The sequence below is a fragment of the Puma concolor genome, chromosome A1, assembly GCF_028749965.1.
Source record: "Puma concolor isolate L17-30 chromosome A1, mPumCon1.1.hap2, whole genome shotgun sequence".
Taxonomy (NCBI): Eukaryota; Metazoa; Chordata; class Mammalia; order Carnivora; family Felidae; genus Puma; species Puma concolor.
The window spans coordinates 151,243,260-151,260,829 of NC_141667.1; the positions used below are offsets into that span (position 1 = coordinate 151,243,260).

The window sequence follows — 17,570 nt, forward strand, 5'->3', positions numbered from 1 at the left end:
CATGGGCAGGGGTTCCCAGGTGGGGCAGGAGGAGGGCCTGCAGCGCAGGGCAGCCCCTACCTGTGATGTGCACGAGGAACGGGTTGGACAGGAAGGCCTGGCCACCCCAGGTGGTCTCACACTGCAGGTACAGGGCGTCGCGCAGCAGTGGTGTGGGCACCCGCATACCCCGGCGGTCGTCCCACACCACCTCCTGCCCATCAGGCCGCAGTGCTGAGTTTTGCTGCAGAGACATGGTGGCTGTCAGCTCACTTCCTCCTGGCCAGACCGGGGAACTCTTTTTCCAGTGACAGAGACAGGAGGGCCAGATCCTGGGGTGGGGTTGGGGATGGGGGCTGTACCGATCGCAGCGTGACGTTGAGGCCAGGGATGGACACCAGGCAGGGCACCCACATGGAATCCTTCCTGTTGACTAGAAGCGTGTCTGGCTTGTTGATGAACGGCTGCTCCAAGTCTGAGGAGAGGGGGCAGGTTGTGGGCGGGGAAGGCAGGGCTTAGGGGTTTTCTACCCAGGCAAGGGGCCCTGGGTGGCGCCCAAAGGGTGCGCAGGTTGGGGCTGGGGGTGCAGCTGCTGGATGCCTCTCCAGGATCCAGCACCCTGCCCGTGCCTCCTGGGCAGCCGCGGGGCCAGCTGCTCTGGGTGCCCTCACCTCTCACGAACACATAGGTGCTGGCCGCGGTGGTACCCTCTATGCGGGCTTTGATGTACTTGTAGTAGCAACGGTAGCTGCCCGTGTTGTTGGCGTGGGCCTCGGGCAGCAGCAGCACCTTGCAGTAGGGCCTGGTGTCCGTGCCCTCGCAGTCTCGAACAACCCCTGTGTCCTCACCGTCCTTCTCCCCCGTGGCTGGTGTCTCGTGAGCCCCTGGCCAGGCCCACTCGAGGGGGTGCTGCCCCCTGACAGAGGACACGAAAGGACAAGGGGGTTCCTGCTGCAACTCTAGGGCACAATCCCTGTGGAGCCTTCCCAGAAGTCAAGCCTTGCCTATAGCTTGTCTCACCCCGACGTTGGAACAGCCCATGGACCCAGCCCAGGGCAGGGTGCTCCTCAAGGCCCTTGGGGGCCTTTGCATGGCTCCTGGGCCCACATATTGCAGGCCGGCTTGCAAAGAAGCCTGCAAATCATTCCTAGGGCTGCAGGGAGGATAGGAGGCCTGGAGCCAATGGAGGGTGGCTGGGGGTGGGTGTAGGGAACCTGGGGTCCATGCAGGGTAACTTGGGGCATGGAGTGGCCTGGGGTCAGTGAGGAGTGACCCAAGGGTGGGTGCAGGGTAATCGATCTGTGGTGGGAGCAGGTGTAGCATGTCTGCAGGGCAGGGGATGGTCTATGCCTCCAGGAACCCACACCCAGGCAACCAGGGAGCCCCACAAAGCCTTGAGGTCCCTTTGCCCTTGGGAGGGACTGCTTTCCAGGTTCTCCTCTACCATCTCCTGCCTTGGACTTCTGTAGGAGGGACCCGGGCCCCTGATCCCTTGGCTGAGGTATGAGTACCTGCAGGAGATCGATAGGCTGTCACTGGAGTCAATGATGTATGTCTCCTCCGTGATGTTTAGGGTTGGGGGGGTCATGGAGTAGCCACTTGCCAGACCTGGGGTGGGAGACAGGGTTAGTATGGCGCTGGATCATGAGTTCACATGGTGATGTCAGTCTGGGACTGATGGGCCTTCCCTGCCCACAAGAGCATACCCCTCTCTACGGCAGGGCTGCCTCAGCTCTTGGCCCCAGGCAGCACCTTCCAGGCCCCAAGACAACCAGGGATCTCTACCTCAGGCTGCCCCTTGCCCTTGTCCCTGGCAACAGACTGGGCCCAGCCCCCAGTGAGCTGTGACCTGACTGAATCCCAGTCTCTGGCCCCATAAACTCACATAAGCTGGGCTGCCGACATGAAGTTGATGGGAGAGACCACAGGCCTTACTCTAAATTGGGGGAGGCCTGGAGTGTGTCACCTTGGCATGGTGACCCCCACATGACTATATGAAGGGCTTTCCCTCCTAAACCCCAGACACACGGCCTCTGCTTGTAAGGGGGTCCTTACATGCACAGTGTAGACCCTTCCCAAATGCCCAGAACCAAGGGCCTCCACTGCCCCTGCTGCAAACTCTGCCCATGACCTCACCCTCTCCCAGGTCTCATGGAGTTTGCCTCCTATGTCCTTGGCTCTATCTGCTTCTGTCCACCCTCGCAGCCCCCTCTGGCTGCCCCAGCATCCCCCCACACCCCTTGCCTCGTTCCTCCATCCTTCCCACAGGGCTTGACCCCAAACACACAAATAACTCTGCTTTGAAAACCCTCCTGCTGCCCTGCTGCTCATGCAGCTTCTTGCCCCCATTCTCCTTTCAGCAGGACAGCATGTGCCTATGTGTGCACATGCCCATAGGTGTGGGTCTGTGTGTGTGTGTGTGTATCTGGGGCGTGGATCTGCATGTTTGTGAGGCTGGTGTGTAAGTGGTGTGTGTGGCTTTGTGTGTGGATGTGTATGTGTGTGTCTGACATGTCCATGTGTGCATGCCCATGGGCGTGTGTGAGTGTGTGTGTGAGATCCCGGTAGGGGTGGGAACAGGCCTTGGGGGAGCTCTGGACCTGGAACTCTGGCAGATGCATCCTGCCAGGACCATCGTGAGACAACAGGAAGAGAGGACTGCGTGGCTGGAGGCCCAGGGCTGTGTCCTGTCCCCCCTCCCCCCAACCCACCGTGTCCCATGTCCCTGTCCTTCTGAGGGGCACAGCTCACTACTGACCCACAGGTCCAGCTCCTCTGTCCTTCCCTGCCCACCTCCCTGATACCAGGTGTCCCGCCCTGGCAGCTTATTGTGGGATGCAGATCCTAGAGGACCCCCACTATAGTTGGCTCTACACCACCCTGAACCCTTGACCCCCGACCCACCCTAGGGTGTAGGACAGCACACTCTGTACACTCAGATTTCATTTAAGCCTCATGTGGACAAGAAGGCCACTAGCCAGAGCCTGGCTCTCCCCTTCCCTTCCGTGCCTCCTGTTGGCCAAAACCTTCTAGGCACCACACCACAGTGGGGCAGAGGCAGAAGGCCCTTACTGAGCATCTAGTCTCATTGTACTGACAGGGAAACTGAGGACCTCCAGTTGGACTGCACCATTGCTCTCAGAAAGCAACTCCCCGTCTGGCCACTGTGACCACTGCAAAGTCCCTCCTTAGCCTGAAGGTGTACCCCCTCCTGACACTCAGACCAGTGGGCTCTGCCACCAGTTCCACCCTCCCCAGGGCAAGTGTTAGCACTCCCTGCACACTAGCCCCCATTGCACACCTCCAGGGCTGGTGTGGGAAGAGGGTGTCCTGCAGAAGGGAGCCTCCCCTCAGGTGGTTAGGGGCTAGGAAGAAATCCCAGGAGAGGTGGGTGTTGAAGGAGAAATGGGATTTTCCAGGTAGTGGAAAGTGAATAAAGCCACACCAAGCAGATGGCTGGCCTCTGAGCTACAGTAGAGGGAGGTCAGTGGGCTTGGGTTTGGACCTGTGAGGGAAGAAAGGATGGGCCCTCCCAGTGGATCAGTTAGGGGTGAGGCCTGAGGCTGGTGTGTGGGCACCAGAGGAGAAGTATGGCAGCCAGCACTCACCTGCCCCAGGCTTGCGCATGCCCTGTGGTGAGGCCTACAGCATTGCCTTGGGACCCCCAGGGCCCCGTTTTCTGGGGTACACATCCAGGGCACACCCCTGGCACCCCTGGCTAGGAGCTGTGGCAGATGTCAGCCCAGCTTCTTTGGCAGCAAGCTTTTGCTTCTAAGATAAAGTAGGGGCATGCCAGGACTTTCTGCCCAGTGCCCTTCTCTCCAGCTTCATCTCCTGACACATCTCTGAGAGGCACAGAGTGCTCACCATTGTCGCAAAGTGCCGGGCTTTTCATATCCTGAAGTCTTTGCTTTCACCTGTCTTTTCACCCTGGACATTTGTACTTCCTTCCCTTCTGCAGAGCCCCTCTTCAGGGCCTAGTTCACATGTCCCTTCCCTATGGTGGGGCAATCATCATTACTCAGGCAGCTTCTGCCTCCTGGGCTCCTGCTGTTAGAACATTTATCAGACTGATTTGTGGTTTTCTGGTCACATCTGAAGAGAGGCTGTATTTTATTGATCTTCCTAAGCTCAGTTCAGAGGAGATGTACACCGAAGATTGAGGGGATTGATTCAAGAATGGTAAGATGGATGATGAATGATCAGGTGAATAAATGGATGGGTGTGGGTGGATAGATGGGAGGGTGGATGGGTGGCTGAATAGTTGGATGGATTGATGGTGGGTAGATGGATAGTGGATGGATGGAATGATGAATGAGTGGTGGGTGGATTGATGGATGGAGGGTGGATTGGTGAATGGGGCATGGTTGAGGGGTAGATGGGTAGATGGGTGGGTGGATTGTGGGTGGATGGGTGGATGGGTGGATAGGAGTGGATGGGTGGATGAATGGGTGGGGGTTGATGGGTGGATGTGGAATGGATGGGTGGACTGTGGGAGGATGAATGGACGAGAGGGTTGGTGAATGGAGGGTGGATGGGTGGATATGGGTGGATAGGTAGATGGGAGTAGATGAGTAGGTTGGGGGGTAGATGAGTCGATGGGTGGGTAGATTGTGGGTGGAAAGGTGGATGTTGGAGTGGATTGATGGATGGGGAATGAGGCCTGTAGGATCTTCCTCCATAGAGGGCACCGTACCACCAAAGGAAGCATCCATATCACTGTACTGAACAGACAGACCATCCATTTTCCTTGCCAACCCTTTTATCATCTGTGCAAGCCTCTCCTTTGTCTCCAGTGCCCCTGTCTTCACTCACTTCCACCAGGCTCTGCATGCTCAGCAGACTTTGCTGTAGACCTCACCATCCTCAACCTTAACTGAAATCTGACTTTCTGAAGCCACCCCTCTCATTGGGGCAGTACTGCTCTCCACTGCACATACCTGGCAATGAAGGACTCCTTGTGGTCACCTCTGTTCTCTTATGGTACCACCTACTCCCCACTAAAGCTGTCATCAGCTGCTGTCGTGGTGACTTCCCTTCATTCTCTGCTCCTAGCTTTCCAGCTCCTGCAACCACAACTCACACCATTCCCCATGACTTCAGAATCCATGTGGATGACTCACCAGCATCCTGGCCTTTGTGGTCTTCATCCCTACTGTCCTTCCTCCTCCTCTCAGCCACTCACTTCCTGGGCACACCCTGGATCTGGTCCTCATGAAAACTACACCAAGTGCCTGCCTTGCCCTGCTCTCCCCATCTCCTCTTGCTAGGTGCCCTTATGCCACCTCTGCTAAGTCCTTCAGCCTCATGAAAACTCCCAGTCCAGGGACCCCTCCCCATAGGCAAGGCCCCCCAAGGCACCCCCCCAAGGCCCCTCCCTGGCCTTGCCCTTGTCTACTGGCATAGTGCGGCCTTCAGCCCATCATCCTGATCCTTTCCTTGCCTCTCACCTTCCACCCCATCCCTGCAGCACCACCATGGCCCTCAGTGGCTCAGCACACAGTGCAAAGCCAGAGCCCTGTGCTATTGCCCCACCCCCTTCTTTTCCTGTAGATGGATCCTAAATGAGCCCTCAGACTGAAGTTCAAGGTGTTCTTTCCTCCCTCACTCTCAGCATTAATGAAGTAAAACCATCATATGGAGATCATCTTTCCCCATCCAAACTCTACACCCCCTACCTGGGCCCTGGAACCCCCCTGACACTCGCACTCCCAAGGCCAAGACCTCCATCTCCCATCCTATAAACAAGTCTTGCCCCACCCGCCACCACCCATTCCTTGATCCTCTATTCGCTTCCTGTGCCTGTCCCCTTTCCCCTTTCCTATTCTCCTTCACCGCAAAAGCTCTGCTTGCTGCCTTCTCCTCTCAAGTTCATCCATCCTTCCTCTGGGGTGCAGATCTCCTTCTCCTCCAACCCCCTGCTTCATGGAGCCATTGGTCAAGGCATCCCATGACCTCCATGTTATAGGACCAGTGGGTGCTCCAGGCAGAGAGCAGGGCTGCTTCCTCTTCTGCCACCTGCTGTGAGCTCACTGTACTCTTATCTTCCTCCTTCCCCTCTGCCCAGCACCACATGTACTCCCTCTCACTCTCTTCTCTGTATGTCTCTTCCCTAAGTGTCTGGATACTTCCAGAGTCTCTACCTCCTGTCCTTCTCTCAACTCCAGCCTGAAGTATCCAGCTGCTGCTGCACTTAGCCACCTTACAGACACCCCAAGTCCGATATTTCTGATACTGAACTCCAGACTCACACCCTCTTCACCTCTGCCCAAGGTTTCTCCTTGATAGTTCCCACCTCTCCATATGGGAGCAGCTGTGGACACACTTCTCCTCACCCTGGCCAATCACCGACCACCAAAGCATCTCAGAGCCAGCCCCTGCTGTCTCATTGGGGCCTGCCCAACTGCACTTTTCCCCAAAGTGGGCTTCTGGGCCTATTCTTGCCCTCCTTCAGTCCCCCACATAGTTGTAAGTGATACATAGGGAACAGAAAGGGGCCATATCATGCTCATGGTTAAATCCCTTCAGTGATTTCCCCTGCATTTTCAGGAAAATCCAAACTCCATGGCTAGACCCCTGATCCCTTTCCATTCCCTCTTGGGCCACCCTCACCTTGTGTTCATGTTCTCCAGCCATCATGCCCTTCAGGCTCTTCCATAATGTGCATGCTCCTTCCTGTCCCGGGGCTTTGAACACACTCCTCCTGATTTGCATCCTCTCACATGCCCTGCACAGGCTGGCTTCTTCTCACCTTAAAGCCTTAGCTTAGCCATGACCTTCTAACCCCTTCTAAAACCTAAATCCTCCTTTAATATTCATCTTAACTTTCTGGTTGCTTCCTTAATCCTTCTTGTCACAATTTGTAATTATCTTATTTACTTATTTGTTTAAGTTACGTTTTTCCATTTCCTCTACTAGACAGTAAATTTCAATGGGGTAAGAACCAGTACAGTTTCCTTTTCTACCCCACCCCATGTCTAGCACAGCATTTGGCACAGAATCAAGACTCCATAAATACTTGTTGAATGAATAAATGGATGACCGGATAGACTGATGGATGAATGAGTGAATGGATGGAAATATGGGTGGATGGATGAATGAAAGAAAAGATGGCTAGCTGGACTGTCAGATGGACAGACAGATGAATAGAAGGATGGATGGATAAATAGAAGTACAAATAGATGGAAAGAAAGATGGGTAAATGGATGGATGAAAGGAAGTATGGCTATGTGGAAGGACAGATGTACAGACAAATGGATAGAAGGACGGACAGATGGATGGATGGATGGATGGATGGATGGATGGATGGATGAATGGAAGGATGGGTGGATGGAAAGATGGATGAAAGGATGGAAGGGAGGATGGCTAGTTAGGAAGATAAATGGACAGATAGTGGATAGAAGGATGGATAGATGGAAGGATGGGTGGATGGATGGATGGATGGGTGATGGGTGATGGATGAAAGGGTGGAAGGAGGGATGGCTAAATAGAAGGATAGATGGACAGATGGATAGAAGGATGGATAGATGAAAGAATGGGTGGATGGACGGAAGGAAGCAAGGATGGATGAATGGATGGGTGGATGGACGGAAGGAAGCAAGGATGGGTGGTTGCATGGATGGATGGGTGGATAGAAGGATAGGTGGATGGCTTACTGGCTGGCTAAACAAACCTCAGGTTTTCCTTTAGGTTGGAACTATGTCAGACCCTGTCATTCCTCTGGAAAATGTTTCCAATTTTAAAGACCAAGCTCCCTGGTGACCATGTGTACCCCAGAATGCTCAGTAGCTAAGGCAGATTTGGTCCAATGACTGCCTTGCCCAGAGGCTCCATGCTGCCCAACCCCCACCTGCAGCCCCAAAGAAGATGCATCCTTCCTGCCTGGTTGTTGTCTGTCCCCACTGTCCTTCCCTTCCCGCAGCAGGAAGCGCTGTCATCCTGGCCTCTGCTGCACTCCCCCTGCCTTCCTGTTCCTGGCCCAGGAACTGGCTTCTTCCTTCCCCTGGCTGGCGTCCCTGGCCCCCCAGCTTGCAACAGAGCAGTCAGGGCAGGCGCTGCGCCGAGGTCAGGGAGGCCAGAGTGCACACCTCCTCTTCTGTGTGCTGTCAGCAGCCTTGGGCAGTGGGGACCCTGGAGTCAGCCACAGGCAGCCGGCTGTGGGAGCAGCACACTGGGTGAGGGGCGAGTCACAGGGGGCGGGGGTGTGGGAAATCCTGTGCATTAGGCACTGGCCATGACCTTGTAGTCACTGCCTCATTTGATCCTCACACAGCCTGGGAGGAAGGGAAGAATCATGAATCTAGTCGGCAATGAGGAAACTGAGTCTCCCAGCCCCATAGCAGCAGCAGGCTAACAGCTGGGCAGGAGCCCAGGTCTGGAAAAGTCCAGGCCCATCCCTGCCCAGTCCTAGCCCTCACATCTCTCGGTCCCCTTCTCTCCCACCACTAACCTGAGTGCTGGCCTCTCCTCCTCCCTGCTCCCCAGCAGCCTCCCTTTTGGCCTCCAATCTGTCCCTAAGCCCAGAGGGGTGTCGTGACCTGAGGAAACCTGCACTGGACCCTCAAGGCCCTCTGGAGCTGTGCATGCCCTTGGCCTGGCCTCCAGGGTGATGCCCATCCTAACAGGCCCTGCCCTCCTTGCTGGCTTCACCTCCCAATGCTCCTGCCACAGCCAGCATCTACTAGGTCCTTGCCCACCTCCCTGCTTGCCTCAGGTTGTACACTTTCTCCTTCCCTGCTCTCTGTGGCTGGAGAATCACTGCTCCTGCTCCAAGACACTAGGCTGAGCACATTGTCCTTACCCTGGCCCTGATCCTCTACATGGGGAGGATTTGTATCATCAGGCAGCTCCTGGGGGTCATGGCTCTGTCCTCAAGTCCAGTATGGCCAACCTGGGGATGACGTCAGGATTGTCTGTGAGCTCAGGGGTGCCCCCACACACTGCCAGAATATAGTGGTAGTGGTTATTGCATTTGATAATTTCTTCCTGCAGACACTGTCATGGTCACCCTGTGGGTGATGGAGACTATATGGCAGTAATGCCAGTCTGATCCACACACTCCTTAGCAGCTATGTCCAGATGGACAGAGGCAGCTATGGCTGCAAACTGGAGGCAAGCTGAGGGAGAAACATGGGAGACACCCGGCCAGTTGAGGCTGGGTTTGGGGTCTCTATGCATCTGTCCTAGAGTTGAGTAGATCTGGGGAGACCTGCTCCAGGTCTCTCTCTTTCACTCCTGGCCAGAAGGCACAGGGGTGTTCAGTCCTAGAGTCCCCCCACACCTGGCCGGTAACCTCTGTGCCTCCAGAGGTCAAGGGTAGGGTCAAGAGGCCACAGTTCCCTGACCATACAGGGCTGAGATGGCTGGGATGAGAGGGGCTGTTCCCAGAACGTGCTTGGAGCCCCTTGAGCCTGGATGTGTGCTCCACAATGCCACCCTCTGGCTGTATGGCCTTGGGTAAGTCCCTTGCTCTTTCCAAGCCCCAGTTTTCCTACTTGAGAAATGAGAATTGTTCCCAGGATTACAGGGAACCACAAATAACAGTACCACATAAGAACCATAGCAAGAACAAACTGTTGCTGGCTCATGCACATTGAGCCCTTGGCTGTCACTGTTTGCTGAGTGCTTTGTATGTCACAGTTGTGGTGGTGGTGGGGGGTGTCAGAGAAAGCCATGCTGGCAGGAGGGGGTGAGCTGAAATGGGCTTTGTAGACTGAGTAGGAGTTTGTTCCAGGAGAACACACATGGCAGAGGGAATGTGCAAGGCCTGAGTATGGCTGACCTTGGATTGTCACATAGAACTGATGTGGGTCAATGAGGCCACAGAAAAGGGTCCCAGGTCACAGGTCAGCCTCAGACTTTTGGCCTTGCTCCCTGGGGTGCTGCCTTCTGGTGATGGCAGGGCTCTGAGCCCACCTTTGAGCTCCCCCACTCTCCCTGGCAGCTCTCTTGAGCTCTAGCCCTGGTTGGGGGTGGGGCTTGCTTCCAAGATGTCTCTGGCAGGGCACCCCCCAGCCCTCCTACCAAACCACACTACCACTGGGCAGGATAGCTGGAGCCACAGGGCACACAGCTGTGGATGAGCAAGTGTCTAAAGGATAGAGAATTCCCAGTGTTGGCAAGGATGTGGGCACACAAGCACTCATCGTAATAAAAGAATATTCACGTGCTTTGACCCCCAAATTCTGCTTACCCCATACATACTATTTAGGATAATAGTAGCAAACATGGATTTAACACTTTTTTGTGTGCCTGCCCAGGCCTATGCACACCACACCCCTCTAACGCCCCACTGAGGTGGGTACTATTCTTGACATTTCGCGGGTGAGAAAACTAAGGCACAGAAGTTAACTTGTTGCTCAGAGATGATCTCTGGGGGACAGGATTATGGGAAGTTACCACTTACTCTATACAGGATCGCATTATTTGCATTTCTGCAGTTTACGAAATGTAAAGGCCTTCAGCTGATCTGACCATCTTCCTTCCTTCAGCCCTGGAAGCATTGCTCTCCCTTCCACTAGGTTTGCCATCCTAGGGACGGTCACCTATCAGGCATTCCTGACTCTGCCCACCCCCCACAGCCCATTAGTCATGAAGTCTGTCCATTCTCAGAGGCAGCACCAAAGGCAGGGTGGCTGGGAGCTCTGGGTCTGTCCCTCCTCTCTCCCTGCACCCCTGGCAGAGGGCTTTGCACTTCCAGCACGCAGACATCTAGCAGTGGATGCCTTCTGCCCGGATAGCCACACCTTGGGACTGCCCTCCTCCAGTCCCCTGCTGTCTAGCCCTCCAGTCCTCTACTGTCTGGTGTGGCTCACCACACCAGTGTCTTCCCACTGGTCCAGATCTTACCCAGTGGTTAGATTATTTTTCTAGAACACAAGTTGCTTTCCTGCCTAAAACCATTCCGCTGCTTGGCGGAAGAAGCTGAGCTCTTTGCATGGCCTTATCTAGTGCCCACTCCCTAGAGGTACATGTTGAGGCCCCTCCCCCCTCACCGGGGACCCCATTGCATGTTTCTGCAGCTCCATGCAGTGGTCAGCTCATTACATTTGACAGTTGCTTTGTGCAAGGATGAGGAAGCTAATGCTCGCCTTTAATGGTGGCATCCCCAGTATGAGACTTGGCCTGGGATTGCTGCCCACTCCCCCGAGGATCTAGGGGGCAAAGGGGCAGCACACAGTGTGTGGGCAGCTGTGGAGGTGAGGGATGGACATGGAGATGTCCTGTCTTGAGGTAGGCACGTTGGCCAGGGGCAGACTTGGGGGAAAGGCAACGTGTCTGTGGGGCATGTGGCTTTTGAAAGGTCTCTGGGACAATCAAGGTAAAAATGTCCAGAGGTGGTCAGAAATTTAGTTTCCCCCATGGTCCCCCCTCTAGATCCTTCCTTGGGGAACGTGGACAACCACCTGCCCCTTCTAACCCTTGGCCCTATGCCATCTGAGACCAGATACTCTAGCACTTGACACTCTAGCACCTTGTGAGCCATTTCACCCCTCTGGCCTTAATTTCCTCATCTCCAAAATGGGCACAATAAGCCTATGACACAAAGCTAAAACTTTCACACACCCTAGGGTAAAGCAATTTGATTTACCATTTTATACTGAGGTGAGGCCCCGCTGCTGGACACTCCAAATGTGCATGTGTGTGTGTGCGTGCCTGTGTGCTGCTTAATACAGAGGAATCTCCATTTGGTAGAATTTAGGGTGGCTTTGAGAATGGGGCTTTAGGTTGGGTGATGATAAGAGCTCCCCCTAGAACTGCCTGAAAGCCTGCATTCGTACCTCTGAGGCACACAGCGAGTGGGAATGAAGCCCCCTCCCACCCACCCACTTGGAACAACACCATCCTCCCTCCACCAGCCTAGAACTCCTGGCCACCTCCCAAAGGCTGGGTGAAAGACAAGGTGTATCTAGAGTAGGAGAAAGGTCATGTGCTGAGAGCTGGGGTGTGTTGTGGGTGTGGGCTAGGCAGACATAGGGTTAGGGATGCCCTTGGGACCCCAGTGGGAAGGGTCAAGAAGTTGGTGCTTATCATCAGCAGTGCCACTGAAAGGTCAGATCAGATCTGTTTTCTAGAGGTCCCATGGGGGCAGCATGGAGGTGATTTCAGGGAGGGCGGGCTGCCTGAGTCCCGCTGAGGGTGATATGGGGGGAGGGGCACGCTGGCAGATGCTGGGCTCCTGGTGCAGGGCAGCTGTGCCAGGCAGTTGCCTGGCCTGCCTGGGGTCAGGGCTCTGCTCCCTGGTGGCAGGACAGGCGGTGTTATCGGACAGCCCAGCTGGCTCAGAGGTGGCCCCCCAGCACTTCTAAATCGGGGCCGTGGGCTCCTGCCACAGGAAGAGGGAAACGCAGGCAGGATGTCCTCTCCTGTGGCCGACAAGTCCTTTCCCATGAACCCCTGCTGACCTCGCTGGACACGTGGCGGGGCTCCCCCACTCGCCACCCAGACCTGCGCCTACTCGTGGGGCCACCCCCACCGTGGCCTGGCCTGGTGGGAGGGTGGAGGTGGCCTGAGGCTCGGGGTCCCCGCCGGGGCGTGCCTGCTGCTGCCCCACCCAGGCCCAGCCCCTGCCAGCACTGAATGCCCGCACCTTCCTGCTCCCAGACTTCTCCCTTTGGCGTGACCGGAAAACTGAGATCCCAGAGGAAGCCAGTGTCTGAAAAGGATCGAAACTCAGGAATCCCTGGCTCCAGCTGGACACGTCGGCTGCCTCTGGCTCTGAAGTCAGTGCAGGGAGTGTGAGGGACTCTCCGGACCCCTCCCTCTGCCCACCTCCCTCTCTGAGAGGCATCTCAGAGAGCCATGGGGGCCAGGCCAGGACCTAGGGGGGTTGAAATCTGCCATATGGAGGAAAACACCCAAATGACAGCAGTAGGAGTATAAGCTAGATGCAGAGAAGAACTTCCCACTTAATTTCCCTGGGTTCCCTGACTCCTCTCTGCCCTTTTACACTCAAGCGCTCCCAAATTTCCTCCTTCCTTATCTGGCCCGGTTGCATCAACTGGGGTCTCCCAGGAAGTCCCGCTGAGCACCTCCACCTGGAGGACCTGCCTCCCAGGGCAGCACTTCCTCTTTCCCTACATGCGCCCCTCCTCCCATCTGGTCAACAGTCTTTACGACCCACTCTGTGGCTTAAGCCAAAGACTAGCATACATCCCTCTCACCCCACCATCTCCTGCTGTCTCCTCCTCTGGTGTATTGTCCTTGCCATGGGCTCCCATCTTGTTTTGCTCCTCTGGCAATGCTTTCAGGGAACCTGACTAGGTGGCTCTGTCCAGAACGTCCCCTTTCCAGGTGTGCTGCCGGCTCCTGCCACCTCCAACAGCCTCACCTCCCCCACCCCACCCAAGACTAGTGTCATCTGACTACCCCTGAGTCCCCATACACCATCTGCACTTTCCTGCCTCTGAACCTTTCAGGGGTTCTTTGCCCTACTTGGAATTCCCTTCCCTGGAGTCTGCAGACCCTTTCAAGAAGCCCTGAGCTGGAAATGATGCCACCTTCCTGAGCAGCCCACAGCTCCCAGCTAGACCTCATGGGGGTCACTGAGCACCTGCACCCCTATGATACAGATACAACGCCTGTGTCCCTGCCAGTCTGGCACTCAGGAAACCCCTGCAGGATGGGGCCGGTCCAAATCCTCCCTGAGTTACCCTGAGCAGGCACCCTAGCTTGCGACGTGCACAGAACTGCAGTCTCCTTCCCTGGATCAGGGTCCCACTGCCTGGGGCAGGGTGGGGAGCTGGCCAGATCATCCTCTTGTTATGCCTCATTCTCAGTGTGGTTCCTGGTAGTGTGGGCACTGTGCTCTGTGGAGGAAGAGAGCCCTTCAGCCACAGTGACTGAGCTGGGGCCAGTGGTCCACAGGACTGAGTAAGGTGGCCCAGCCCCCACATCCTGCCTGCGCTGACTTGCATCCCCCATCCCACCCCCACACCTTTGTCCAGACTTGGGTCTGGCTCAGGGCTGAGTAACAGGGACAGCAGAGAGCTGATTGGCTGGCAGGGGCCACTGTCCTTAGGCCAAGGCAGTCCTGAGCAGTCACTTGCTTCCCCTACCTGTCCCTGAGCTGATTTCCTACTGTCCAATGGCACAAACAGCCTTTCTCTAGAGGGACTCTCCTCCCTCTTGGGCCCATCTTCTGCCACTTGCCCTCTCCACAGGGACACTGCCAAGGCAAAGCTTTTTGGAACTGGACTGGGATCCCAAGCCATAAAGTCGGGCCCAAGCACGGCCCTCAAGTGCTTGCCCACTGCACTGCTATGCATGGGGAAACTGAGGTGCAGGGAGAGGAAGATAGAGTCCCAGGCCACAAAGCCAGGAATTTAGGGGCAGAGCTGGGACAAAAATCTGGTTCTAGGACTAACTGCACACCTTTGAGGGGTCAGCTTCAGGGTTCCCAAGATTCTCACCTACCAGTACTTGGCCACCCACCCTGGGTGCCCTGACACTTGGTTACATTTAAGTGTTTATGCGTCTCCTCCAGCATCACCTACCAGGCTGGGAGTTCCTCAGGGCAAATGCAGGGCTCATTTCCTACCAGCCATGCCCTGATCCAGCCTGGGCTATCTTGCTCCGCGGACCCCTTCAGCTAACATCCTCTCTCCTCTTCACTGCCTGACTTTGGTAAGAGCCACCCACACTCCCTGTAGGACTGGCCTCATCTGTCTTCACTCTTCCACCCCCTGGGTACCCTACACCAGGCTCTCCCAGTTCTTACACCTTGTGGTATGTTCCCTGTCTCCCGGGAAGCCTCTTCCTCTTCTAGCTTCCTCCCTGGGGTGGGGAAATCCATCCTGGAACCTTTGCTCTGCTCCCACTCCAGCTCCCCAGCCCAGCCTCTCTCTTGAGCCTCAGACACTACATGCAACTGCCTGCTGGGTATCTCCTCAAGGTGGGGCCTCCCATTATCAGCCTGACCACCTTCACTTCTCTCCATGTTCATTCAGTCACTCAACAAGCTCACCAAATATCTATGGGAGCCTGATCTCAGCTGGATGCAGGAGAGCAAGGAAGGACTAAAGGGCAGCCCCTCTTCTCTGACCTGCCCCAACTCAGATGTCCTCTTCCAACCTGCCTCTAGATTCATCCACACCTACTTCATCTCCCCTGTCCTCTGCCCTTCACCTTGCCAAGGCATAGAGAAGAGGGCTTTGTCATCCTATAGATCTGGGTTGACCATTTCCCTTACTGCTGACCTCTGGGAACCTTGAAGAAGTTACACATGTCTTTTTTCTGTGCCCCCCATCTATACAATGGGTCTAACACTTCCTTGTGAGTTAAAACAGTTAAAACATGTAAAGCCAGTACTCAATATGGGCAGTGTTCAAAAATAGTAAGCCCCCCATCCCCTTCTCCAGCCGTTCCAGCACTTTGCTCCCAACCACTGGGGACCCGTGACCCTCCTTCCACCCTCTGATTCCCTGGGTCACTAGATCATGCGTGGACTTCTAGCACATCATCACCAAACCCCTGAGGGGTTATCCCTGACATCTCGATCCAAACATACCCCTCTGTTCCCTCCCTCATCTTCCACACTCCCTTTTCTCCAACCCCACAGGGGCAACTTCTGGTTATATTCCTTTCACAGACCGGACCCTGTCTGTCTTGCGCTTAAGATCCTTCCGTGGCTGCTGCTGCCTTATATATAGTCCAGGCTCTTGAATTTGGCCTTCAAGGCTCCTGACCCATTAAATACAGGGAGCGCTGGAATCCTGCCTCTTGCCACGCTGATCGCTCCTGAATTGCCAACTCAAGACTCCCCTCAAGTTCCCACGTGCACCTGCGCCCAATCTGCCTGACGGCTTCTGTCTCTGGCGGTCCCCGAACCGCTGCCCCGGCAATCTCTGGCCTGGGGAAGGTGGACACCGGCCCGGAGCGCCCTCTGGGGGACCGACCTCGAGCGCAGCTAGGAAGAGTCGGGAAGTGCGCACCCAGGTCTGCGGCCCCGCGGGGATTGCCGCCTTGGTCACCGGGGTACTGTCCCCGTTGCGCGAGGGTCTGAGGGCAGAGCCGTGCAGCGCCGGGACTCCGCCGGGGAGCTAGTAAGCAAGCGAAGGATCCTATCTGCGAATGCCGTGCGATGGGGCCGGGCTCCAAGGGAGCTGAGCCACAGACAGTGGAAGGTGGTCGAGGACCCCGAGCACAGTCCCTCCGCTGCGGTGCAGACGGTGCCCTATCCCTGACCCGACTGCAGTCTCCGCCCGCCCTTTCCTGATCCCGGAGGGCCCAGGCCCTAACTGCCGTGCTCCATCGGTGTCCGTATCCCCGGGCTCCCAGCCCCGTCTCCCCTGCTGCCCCAGGCTCCCGGGGGTCCAGTGCCCCCCCACCCCATCCCTCGTCGCCCCGGGGAAGTATCCCCCCTCGCGGCCAGCCGCGCACTCGGGCGGGCGGCGGGCTCACCGCGCTCGCCGTCGAGCAGTCCGAGGCAGAGCCACAGGCGCAGGCACAGCGCGGCTTCCCGCTGCATCTCCGGCCGCTGCGGCGCGGGTCCGACCTGCGCGGCCGCCGCTTCGGGCTCGGTGTGTGAGCGCGCGGCCAGGGCGCGGGCGGGGCTGGGGCCAGGCCGCGGGCGGGGCCGGGTCCCGGCGGACCCCCCCAGGGGGTGGGGCCAGGCCCATCGGACCGCCCCTCGCACCTATCAGTCCCGCCCCCTGGCCGGGTGGAGCTTGCCCGCTAGATCCGAGGTACCCGTGTGGCTCAGCGGCTTGGAGGCTGGTTAGTGTCCTCCTTCGGAGTCCGTGGCCGCCCTACAGCTCCCCGGGACCCCTGCGGGCGGACAGAGAATGCAAGTAATGCGCCGGTCCTTCACTGCGCGCTGCAAAGGGAATGAACCCCGCAGCGGTCAAGGTTAGACAAAATGTAACGTGGTGTAAAATTTTTCTGTAATTTCCTTTAATCAGTAAATACAGTGTTTAAAGTAATAAAAATACAAAGCAATGAATACAGTATGTCAAATCTTTGAGAACATTCGGTAAGCTTTGTGTGGATGGAGGCTGCACCCTTGGGCGAGACATCCAGTGTTAACAAACCTCCGCCCTGCAGGCACCGCCTCCTCTTTAGATCTTCCCCAAATAGTTTTACTCTGAGCTCATTCATAAGTCCTTGTATCAGGTGACGCTTTACTCTCTGACTTGGCAACCCTCTCACAGACTTCCTTTCTCTTTTCAGTTCTGTCTCTAGAATTTTCCTATTTAAAAATAAATCCCATGATGATGACTATCGCAGCCTCCCTCCCCCGCTTTTATTCACACTTCAGTCCCCCCGCCCCCACGCAAAAGTCCATTCATCCTGGCCAAAAACCAAGACCAGATTGTTGATAACAACCATAACCAACTCTCAACTGAGAGTAAGAATTAAATGTTAGAAATTTGTGATAATTCAGATGATTTAAAAAATTATGTTGGAGGAACCCCGCAACCAAATAAATGAAGTTAGACTTTTTCTCAACTGTATATTGATTTTATTCCAATATTTTTAGTTTGAAAATAAAAACTTGTTGTAAGATATAGCACACATAAAAAGTATATATCAGTATATTATAAGTGTTAATTTAAAATCTGCCTACACCACCCGGATCAGAGCATATAGAA

The 17,570-nt window shown here is 55.7% G+C and overlaps 1 protein-coding gene across 5 annotated transcripts in view; it reads right to left on the reverse strand.

The window, feature by feature from the left end:
• FLT4 (fms related receptor tyrosine kinase 4) overlaps window positions 1–16,527 on the reverse strand; it is a 44,372-nt gene extending 27,845 nt beyond the window's left edge. For all 5 annotated transcript variants that reach the window (XM_086706608.1, XM_086706617.1, XM_086706614.1 and 2 more), the window contains exons 1-5: window positions 16,381–16,527; window positions 1,491–1,587; window positions 651–895; window positions 342–454; window positions 61–223 (exon numbers count right to left, since the gene is read on the reverse strand). In XM_086706608.1, the coding sequence (XP_086562734.1) occupies window positions 61–223; window positions 342–454; window positions 651–895; window positions 1,491–1,587; window positions 16,381–16,447 (685 nt within the window). In that variant the 5' untranslated portion in view covers window positions 16,448–16,527. The remainder of the gene's footprint in view (window positions 1–60; window positions 224–341; window positions 455–650; window positions 896–1,490; window positions 1,588–16,380) is intronic.
• Between the last annotated feature and the right edge of the window lie 1,043 nt (window positions 16,528–17,570).